Source organism: Canis aureus, chromosome 9, assembly GCF_053574225.1.
Source record: "Canis aureus isolate CA01 chromosome 9, VMU_Caureus_v.1.0, whole genome shotgun sequence".
NCBI lineage: Eukaryota > Metazoa > Chordata > Mammalia > Carnivora > Canidae > Canis > Canis aureus.
The window spans coordinates 30,362,336-30,372,780 of NC_135619.1; the positions used below are offsets into that span (position 1 = coordinate 30,362,336).

Here is a 10,445-nt window from a genome sequence, read left to right on the forward strand (position 1 = left end):
TTGCTTCTTTGCTCTTTCTCTTTTTTAACTGATAAGGAAACACTGTGGCATAAAGGAGTTGAGAAACTTGTTCCTGGTCATGTAATCTCTTTTAAGTTGCAGAGCTGCTCATCAACCTAGGGAGGCCACAAGCTCTACACCCTGGCACATCCACTAGCCTTCAGTGCTTCTCCTCTCCTCTCTAATCCTAGGCACTTACTGAGCTATATCACGTAGTATTAGATTTGAATGTGCATATCCTGTCTCACTAAATTATAAATACCTTGAGAGCAAGAGCTTTGTAATTTACTTTTTTGTAATCTAGTACACCTAAGTTCGCACAGCAGATGTTTAATGTTTGCTAATCATAGTGATATATACATATTTGGGATTGTATATAGTTTGCATAGAAGTAAATCCATTGGGCTCAAAATTGAAAGACCTGGATTCAAAGTCTGGTTTAGCTATTACATATCCATCCTAGTATTACCTCTTTATTTTTTTAAGATAAGATCCATAAACAGTATTAAGTCATAAGTTGGTCTGAGAGTGTCCAAAATTTTTGTACTGGGCATGACCCCTTGAACTGGAGAAACACAATCACCAAGTTCTCTTTTAGTAGGTAAAGGTAGTAGAGTTTCTGAATTGAAAGTATTAGTTGTTAAGGGTGCCTGAGGTGGCTCCATTGGTTAAGCATCTGACTCTGGATCTCAGCTCAGGTCTCGAGCTCAAGGTCATGAGCTCAAGACCTGCATTAGGCTCCATGCTGGGCGTGGAACCTACTTAATTAAAAAAGTATCAGTTGTTGGGTGGCAATACGGAAAAAAATAAAATAGCATTTCATTAGTTAAAACTAACAGAAAAAGGTTACATGTTTTCAGTTAGCAATAGTGATCCTCTATGGTATACCAGATTTAAAGGGGATCCTAAAGATGTTTCAAGTAGTTAGACAAGACTGCAACTGCTCTGAAGCAAGGAGATAAACCTTGGCTACTGGATCAGGGAATAGGCCATGAAAGGCAATGGGTCGTTGATGCATGCATGTTGTAATTTAATATCTGCTCTGGCCTATATGTAAAAAAGAAAGATTTATGTGCTTTGGAAGGTATTAATCTAGACTCTTACAAATTCTTCTCCAGTTTTTCTGCTTATGTCCTTGGTGATTTGCTCAGAGAGATTCTTCACTTTCTTTTTGAGTTGTACAGCCTGTAGGTATTTTTAGCCAAAAAGGGACATTGGGTCTTCAAGTGGATTTTTTGCTTGCTCTATCTGTAGGTGTCCCTATTGATGGGTTCCCAATTCTTAAAGAATAGAGGCTATTTTGTCTTGTTTTTATCTCGAGGGCCACAAATTTGTTTTGATTTCTACCTTGCTGACTATTCCAGCCCCTATGAAAAGTCAGCTATATATTGGAAATTTTTAAATTGATGATTTCTCATTCAAGTTTTTTTCTTCTGGGCCTGAGATTTAAAGAGAGAACAGCTGGAATGTCACAGTGAGAAGAGTTCACGCTTCTATCAAGTACAACTGGTTTTTCGCCACTCTGCACTGGGCAAAATGACTAGAAGGAAAAACTCACCTCAAAAGAAAGAATCAGAAACAGTCCTCTCTCCCACAGAGTTACAAAATTTGGATTACAATTCAATGTCAGAAAGCCAATTCAGAACTACAATTACAAAGCTACTGGTGGCTCCAGAAAAAAGCATAAAGGACTCAAGAGACTTCATGACTGTAAAATTTAGATCTAATCAGGTAGAAATTAAAAATCAATTAAATGAGATGCAATCCAAACTAGAGGTCCTAATGACGAGGGTTAATGAGGTAGAAGAATGAGTGAGTGACATAGAAGACAAGTTGATGGCAAAGAGGGAAACTGAGGAAAAAAGAGAAAAAACAATGAAAAGATCATGAGGATAGGTTAAGGGAAATGAGTGACAGCCTCAAAAGGAAAAATCTATGTTTAATTGGGGTTCCCAAGGGCACCGAAAAGGACAGAGGTCCAGAATATGTATTTGAACAAATCATAGCTGAAAACTTTCCTAATCTGGGAAGAGAAACAGGCATTCAGATCCAGGAAATAGAGAGATTCCCCCCTAAAATCAATAAAATCCGCTCAACACCTCGACGTTTAATTTTTTTTTCTTCTGATTCCTGTATTTTATGTGTGACCCATTTGAAAAAGAGAAGACCGGGTTCCCTTTACTTCAGCTATTTAGATACCCAAAAGATTGTTTGAAAATTTCCTGAAGTCTATTTATAATATTTCCTATGATTGATCTTTATATTGTTTACAACTTTGAATCTTTGACCAATTAATCTGTAAAAAAAAAAAAGTCTAATGAAAGGTCTTACGTGGTGTTTTGTCTATTTTTTCTTGCCCTCTAAAGGCTATTAAAATGTTTTAATTTATTATTCTTTCTACTACTACTATTATTTTGAAGAGCTGGGGTTTTTTAAATGTTCTCCTGGTCTTTTTCTACCCTCCTGCTTTTAAGTACTTTTTTCCCACCTGAGGGACTAACAATTAAGTGAACTAGTTGGAACAAAACTGATGGTTCGGGTCAGTAAGTATCTAACAAAATCCTGAATTCTGCAGATTTCTGTCTTCTTAGGTTAAAGAAATTCCTTGAAACTCAACTCTAGACCAAGGTTTAAATTCAGCTTCTAGAGAACAGCCTTCTGGTCTAGCAAATTGAAGTTGTTTGGGGCAACACAGCCAGTCCCTTTCTGCAAAAAAGTCCCTTGAAAATCGTTTAGGAGGTCAAGGGAAAGAGCAGAAGGAATGAAGGGGTACAGTGAGTGAGTGTTGAAGATAAAACAGAGATAAAAAAAAACATATACAAGGAAGATAGGTTTCAGAAGGTAAGAGTCAAATTGAGAGATGCTGTCTTAGATTCAGCATTTTGTTTTGAGGTCTCAGTTTACTAATTAAAGATGCTAACTAATGAGTGTTTGACATTTCATCTTCTAATTTTTATGAAACTCCACTTAACTGTATTAGTTATTTATTTTGGTATGTACGAAGATCACCATAATGACCACTGTTATTCTGAATTTTTTTGAAAAAGGTATTTTTTCTTATAAGTATAACAGTTAGGGTTATAGTACAGTACAAATAGAAAGCAGGCATCTTTCCAGGAGGAGGGTCCAGCTTGGATATATACAAGCCTTTAACAGGTTAGTCAAATGTGCTTTGAGGAGCAGCTTGGTTCCTCAAGCAGAGGTCAGGACAGTACTGTACGAGCAATAATCTCATAGTCATTGCTCCTGTGTTATGGACTCAGCACAGTGACTCACAAACTGACAAGATTCTGACATAATCAACACATGTATTTATATATTCCACATATTTATAATATTAGTAGCTATTAATATGCCATAATTTAGCCATTTTCCTGTTGTTGAGCATTTGGATTTTTTTCTGTTTTTCTCTACCATTTATACTAGTGCTGTAACACTCTTGAATAATTCCTGAAGGATATAGCCTCCAAAGGAAAGTTAACAAAGATAATGTTTTTGATGATTAAAAAAATATATGTGATCATTAGTGGGATATGCATAGCATAGGTCCCATCATTTGCCCCATTTGCTGGACTGGAATTAATTCATTAAAAAAGTATTTATGACCTCAAATACTTTTATCTGAGCAAATTAGGATAATCTGTATTTTTTATTTTTATCTCTACTTGTATGTAAGAGCAAATCAAGATTCAGTATTGTGGAAAAACTGATGACTTTGACATAAGAACTAAGATTCATAGAATTCCATACATGATAAATATAAAGCATACAAATTATCTTGGGAGGGGATGGGACTAGTGAGTATGCTATAGCTATCTTATTATACCAATTCATGAAAACTAATTAGTAAATATTCAGGAATTATATAAGCCAGTAATTAAACTGCTAGTAGCTTGAAATGAGCCATAGTGGGCATATTTAAACCACAGAAATGGTCAAGTGTTAAAAAAAAATCAAGGCATTTTGTTGTTGTTCTTGGAGAGCCAGTTTACCAGCACATCATTGGATGGGAACTTGGGAAGTTGATACTGTAGACAGATGGATAGATAGAATATAGGTCACTGATTTCAGAAAGTAAGACTTTGTATTTGATCCTGTTCTACACATGGTCCTCATTATATCGAATTAGGAAAATGCCCAGTGAAAAAGACCAAAAATGAAACTAAAGTTTCCCAAGAAAAATGCAAAATATAGCCAAATCCACATACTTGGTTTCATTTGTCCTAGTTCATGAACTTCTGTTTGCAAAAATTGCTTCCTAGCTAACGTCTGTTTTCAAAATACATATTTTAGGTAGAAATGTTCTAAATACAAATTATTATTTTATTCTGATGAAAATGGGCATCTATTAAATATAGTGAACTGTTTAAGATAGCAAATGGGGTATTTTATTTTTTAAAGATTTTATTTTTAAGCAATGTTTATAACCAAAGTGGGGCTCGAACTCACAGTCCCCCCAAGATCAAGAGTCACATGCTGGATCGACTAAGCCAGCCAGGTGCCCCAGTGGTATTTTTAAACTCTCCTCTCCACAAGAATCTCTTCTTTCCCCATAAAAGTCTGGGGGAAAAAATCCATAATGCAAACCAAGAAGTGTCCTGGTTTTAGGAGAGAAGATGTGAACCAAAGATTTTATATCCAGCAAAACTGACTTTCAAATAGAAAGTATAACAACAGTTATAAAAGATCACAAACTTATCAACATGTAAGAATGCAAAGAATATTGTTTTCATGAGCCCTTAATGAGAAAGCTACTGAAGAATGAACTTCAGATTAACAGAGATGACATAATTTCACCAAAAGTAAGATAATCATAAACTCTGTGCCTCCTGATAGAAGAGCAGTCCACCAAAGAAATACGACCTGAGATCCAGGCTCTGTACCCAGCTGCCAATTTGCAGAAAATCCAGAGGACAGAAGAAAGAGCATGTTGAATTGCCTGTGAATATGCAGTAGCAAGATCCGAGTTATGGGAAACTTTACAGGTCAAAGTCTTAGATACTTTAATAGATAAACTGTAAGGGAAAAGAAGAAAGGAGGACAAACCCAGAGATCAAATGAGAATTAAGAGACATATTAACAGGGGCACCTGGCTGGTTCGTAGGTTGGGCGTCTGACTTCACCTCATGTTTTCAGGGTCCTGGGATCAAGCTCCGCATCAGGCTCCCCACTCAGTACTGAATCCACTTCTCTCCCTCTGCCTTGTGCGCACTCTCTCTCAAATAAATAAAATCTTTAAAGATATATCAACACATTTTAAGACTAAAGATTCTGTTAGAAACTCAGAAGGTATAAACTTTTAGAAAGATCGTTTAAAGATAGCAAACTTCATAAAAATTAGTGATTTTTTTTCTCAATTTTTTAAGAAACTAAAATTTGAAGTATCAATCTTATAAAAGCATGCTTTTAGGGGCATGTGGGTGGCGCAATCTGTTAAGCATTCAATCTTGGTTTCAGCTCAGGTCCTGATCTCAGGGTTGTGAGATTGAGCCCACGTCTGGCATCCTCAGCACAGTCTGCTTGAGAATCTCTTCTTCTCTTCCTCTGCTCCCTCCCACTCGTGTTCTCTTTCACTCTCTCTAAAATAAGTAAATAAATCTTTTTTTAAAAGCATGCTTTTGTCAAACTTCAGGTTGTAAACTACAGCACATGTTTTACACTTCCAGTTGAGGCAATGCGGCAGGGGTTTTGAAGTAGCCCAGGTTTAAATGCTAGCTGTTCCATCTCAATGCCTTTCGCCAAGTCACCTATTGTCAGATGGCGGGGATTTTTATATTATCGCTTCTGAAAAGGGTTATAAGTTATAACCTATCTCTTGGCAGTTGCAGGAATGCATGAAATATCATGTGTATAATCCCTGGTATTATGGTTGACATATAATAGGCACTAAAAGGAAAGCTGCTATTACTTTGGTTTCAAGAGGTCTGGAGTGGGACTTAAGAATTCTATACTTTTAAAAGCCTCCCAATGATTCTAATGATTGTTCTAATTTTAGAAACTGCAGTCCCTAAAAAATCCTTCTGGATGTGAACAAATATTCAGCTTCAAGGATGCTTATCAATGCATTTCTTAGAATAATAGAAAAACTGGAAAACATCTAGGATGATGGCAAAATAAACCATGGTCTATCCATTTGCTAAAATATTTGGCCATTAAATATTCACTTTCAAGCCCAATGTTATATTCTTTTTCCTATTGAACCCTCCCTTCAACAGATTATATAAGCTTCAGGCCCCATAAAACCTGGATTCCTATCCATATGCGTATGTATGTATACTGAGACACTCTGAAGAAGCAAATGGGACAAATGTAATAGAGGAAAAATATTTAAAGAGGTGATAAAACTGTCCTGAAATAAAACTTTGAACCTTCATAAAAAGCTGTCCCCAAATTGTCAAGATAAATGCGTACCACCAAGAGATGAGAGACAGAGGTGCCCTCAAACTGGCTGAATAGCTCTATGTAACTACAATCAGTTTTGGTGCAGCTTTCTGTTTACACTTAGAACAGGGCGGATGATCTCAGAGGGAAGAGATTGCTCAGAAATTTTCAAGGTTTTATGTTTGGTTTTGTAATTCCATAGTGTGGTATAGAAAACTATTCAAATGATAGTAGTAGCATTTAATTGGTTTCAGTGTAAAGCCCAGGGAGGCCATTTAAAGTCCCCTTATCAGTTCGTTCTTCTTCCTGTTTTGTAGAGTCTGATATTTCTTGTTCGGGATTGGAGTTTCCCATACGAATTTTCATACGGAGCTGAAGGTGGCTCCAAATTCTTGGAAAAACGCCTCAAGGTTTGTTGTTTACTTGCATGAAATTTCACCAGTAGTAATCTAGAATTTTGTTGAATGACTTGTAGAATGGGTACTTATTAGATACAATCTTATTTGATCCTTCTAGTGTCTCTATGAACAAAGATTGATATTTAATACAATACTTTCAAAGTTATAGTTTTAAATATTATCAGTAATTATGATACATAGATATCTATAAAGCAATGATTTATTCCTCAAGATAAATCTTTTATTTTGGATAATTAAATCAGTTCAAGGCTGACAGTACAAATATCTGGACTCATGTTTTAGAAGTTTAAAAGTCAATTTAACAGAAATATCTAATTTTGAAATCCCCAAAGTCAATCTTAGAACATTTTGCTAATAGTTCACAAAAAGTGAAATTAGAGGATTGTCCATTTTCAATGTCAGGATAGTTCAGTATTGAATGGATTGTTTACATTGGACAGATATCACAACAAATAGCTACTGAGAAAAATTTTTAAATCAAGATTAAATAAGCTTTCTTGATAATCAAGATTTCTTTTTAAGTTTATGATTACTTTTAGGGTACCTGTCAAATACATTTAAAAAATCAGGACAGTTTAGCTTATAAATACCCAACTATTCAGATGCCTTTCTAGAATTTAAATGTATACCTACCAGGTGAGGAGAGGCTATCTTGAGTCTCTCCTGAAAGGAAGGTAGGAATATCTTAGGATCTATTCATGTTTCCTAAGTACTTTGAATTAAAATTGGCATTTGTAAGAACTAGCGAGAATAAAACCCCACTAACTTATACTAAAAAATGGGAAGGCCCACCTAAGTTAGCCTAAGAGTAAACATTTGTTAATTCTAATAATAATGCTATATGTATGCCATATTTAGATAAGGCCATCCACTCAAGACTATTTTTTCTTCAGTATCAGCCCTGCCATGTCATTTTTATCATTGTAGGACCAGACAGACATAGCAAATATGAGATATAACAGAATTCTTCTGGAATTCAATTTATGATGAATGTGGTTTAAACTTCAGAATGATTTGCTGCAGGTCTCAGGGAACCAGCATGAAGAACTACAGAATGTTCGAAAACACATCCATTCCTGTTTCACCAAAATTTCCTGTTTTCTGCTACCTCATCCTGGCTTAAAAGTAGCTACCAATCCAAACTTTGATGGAAAACTAAAAGGTTTGTCTTTTAATGAATATGTTTCCATTACTTAGTCTGGTTATAAAATTGTCATTTTTATCTGCCAGGCTTACAGCTGCTAATCTAGGTTATCCACTTAGTGAGGCTGATGATTAAAAATTATCAAGAGAACTGGGAATCCTGGGCTGGTGCTAGAACACCTCCTTAGTGAACTGTAGGATTCTATGGGTACTGAATACATCCACAGAGAAAATAGGCAAAATCCTGTGTTCACCTGGGAGGCAGTGACTCCCCCTTTTCACACATTCCTGCTCAACTTTGTACATTGAGAAGTGTTCTTTAATGTCTTCCTGTTAAATTTTCCTTCTTTACAGTAGAGGAGAAAAATAGCTATATTATTCCAATGTTATAAGTTCTATAATTATTGTTATAGAATAACAATTCTAAATTATTAAAAGCTTCACTAAAAATGAAATCCTCTTCTGGATTTCATTTCTGAAATCCAGTTTCTGGAAAATCCAAAAGCACTAGAGTGTTTTTGAAATAGTGTATATTAATAGTATATAGTTGGCTTGTCAAGCAGAGGCATTACTAACATTTTAAGATTCCAAAGCAACTCAACTTGTTAGAAAAAGTGGTGGGGTAGGGTAGAGGTAGAAGTCTGAAAAAACAGAAGTGAGTATTTCCTTATAAATAATCACCAGGTCTTTAGATATTTGCTTTGTAATTAATAACAAAGTAGTACAAAGACATTTCTGACTTTTTAATTTATAAGCCTAGCATTGAGTACACATACCACTGATTTCAGACATTTCCTTAATTTACCATGGCCTTTCTGCATTGTGCCAGGGTTGGTGAGACAGAGATATGACAAGCTTTCAGCACAACTGTTCTCAAAGGGCTTTAAAATTACTCTTAAAAAGGGACAACATAACATGTATCACTTTTATAGAATTGGCAGGTTTGAAAAGCAAACCTATTTTTTACCCCTGTATCCATGCATGACATTTATACTTAGATACCTTATATTTAACTATGACAGTATCCTAAATAGAATCCCAAATTTCTCAATCATCAGCGTTATTTCTATACACGTTTTGAATTATCTTTATATAACAGAACAGATAGCAGTAGGCACATAGTAATGTATGAGTTGCAGGATCCTGTCACTTCACTATCACTTATGAATTCCAGCCTACCAATGAGCCCACAGACCTCTTGATACTGAGCAGTTACCTAATGCCTTCATTGTGTTTTGAATACATTTCATAAAGACAGGGCTCCCACAGGCCCCTCTTTCTTCTCTGGAGTTGGGGAGTCGTAAACAGGCAGGGGGTGGGTAGGCTTTCAACAATCCTTTATTGGAACAAAAAAGTACTCTGGCTTGTTCCATTCTTGTACTATACAGGTACAGTTCTTAAAGTAACTGATATATTTTACAATGAAAGAGCTCAAGGAGAGAGTTTAAGACAAATCACACAGATCTAGAACCCCCATTTTTTAACAGATTTGTTTTCCATCAACTTTTATTCAAATGTCTAAACATACATTCACCCACACAGTTGTTTTACAGGTACCCCCAAATTATGAGTATACCAAAGTAGCTAGCCTGAGAGAAAAAGAAATGAAAAGCAGCTTCAGGTGCCCATCTAAGTTGCGTTTTGATGAGGCTTTGTAGGACTTCTGCTGAATTTCTGTGTTCAAATGTGTGCCAGAATGTTCTAATGAGCCTCAGTTTCTCCTTGGGCAGTTTTGAAAGTCAGCTATCCACATTGTTTTTCCATCCCATTCTAAATCTTGTAAGTTGATGTGGTTTCTACCCATGGTGTCTTGTCCATTAGCTATGCCATTTTCCAGAGGGTCGGCATCTTAGTAACTTTCTTCCTCTAGGAAAGAAATGTCTCTGAATAAAAAAACTGTACAAAAATTGTTGGATCATAATTCTCAAATACACTTTCACAAATGTATAGAAATAACTTTCTAGCTCACTATCAATCATAACTATTATAATTACTATATTTGTTCATGGTCCTTCACATTGAAATTGTCTTACCATTTCCCATGTTATATGAAACTTACAATACTATGATTCAAATTAACTGTTAGTAATTTAACAACTTCCCACATAGGAAATCAAAAGGATTAGGTTCATTTGTGCTACAGTCAACCAGTTCTTTCTGAGTCCCCACTGAATACCTCTCTTGACTTAGTGAATCTAATCTTTTAATTAACAAGGTGTTATCTTTCTTTTGGAGGTTGCTCTGTGTTACAGTACCATACGTAGAATGACCAGGTAATCAATCACATCATAAACTCTGGCGATACATCCTTAGCAGCTTCAGTTAGACTTCTGGAAGCATAGCCAAACACCATTGCAAGAGAATTCATTTTAAAAAGGTGTTTCTAATGCATTGTCAGTCAGGTAATCCTGAAAAAAAAAAAATCTTCCTTGGTTGATTTACACAGCAGTGCTTCACCAGTGCATCTGCCCTGCAGAGCTCTTATAAAGTATGTTATCACAT

General features: G+C 35.6%; 1 protein-coding gene across 5 annotated transcripts in view; it reads left to right on the forward strand.

The window, feature by feature from the left end:
• ATL1 (atlastin GTPase 1) overlaps window positions 1-10,445 on the forward strand; it is a 74,069-nt gene that overhangs the window by 53,182 nt on the left and 10,442 nt on the right. For all 5 annotated transcript variants that reach the window (XM_077909242.1, XM_077909246.1, XM_077909244.1 and 2 more), the window contains exons 8-9: window positions 6,699-6,791; window positions 7,824-7,962. In XM_077909242.1, coding sequence (XP_077765368.1) covers window positions 6,699-6,791; window positions 7,824-7,962 — 232 coding nt within the window. The remainder of the gene's footprint in view (window positions 1-6,698; window positions 6,792-7,823; window positions 7,963-10,445) is intronic.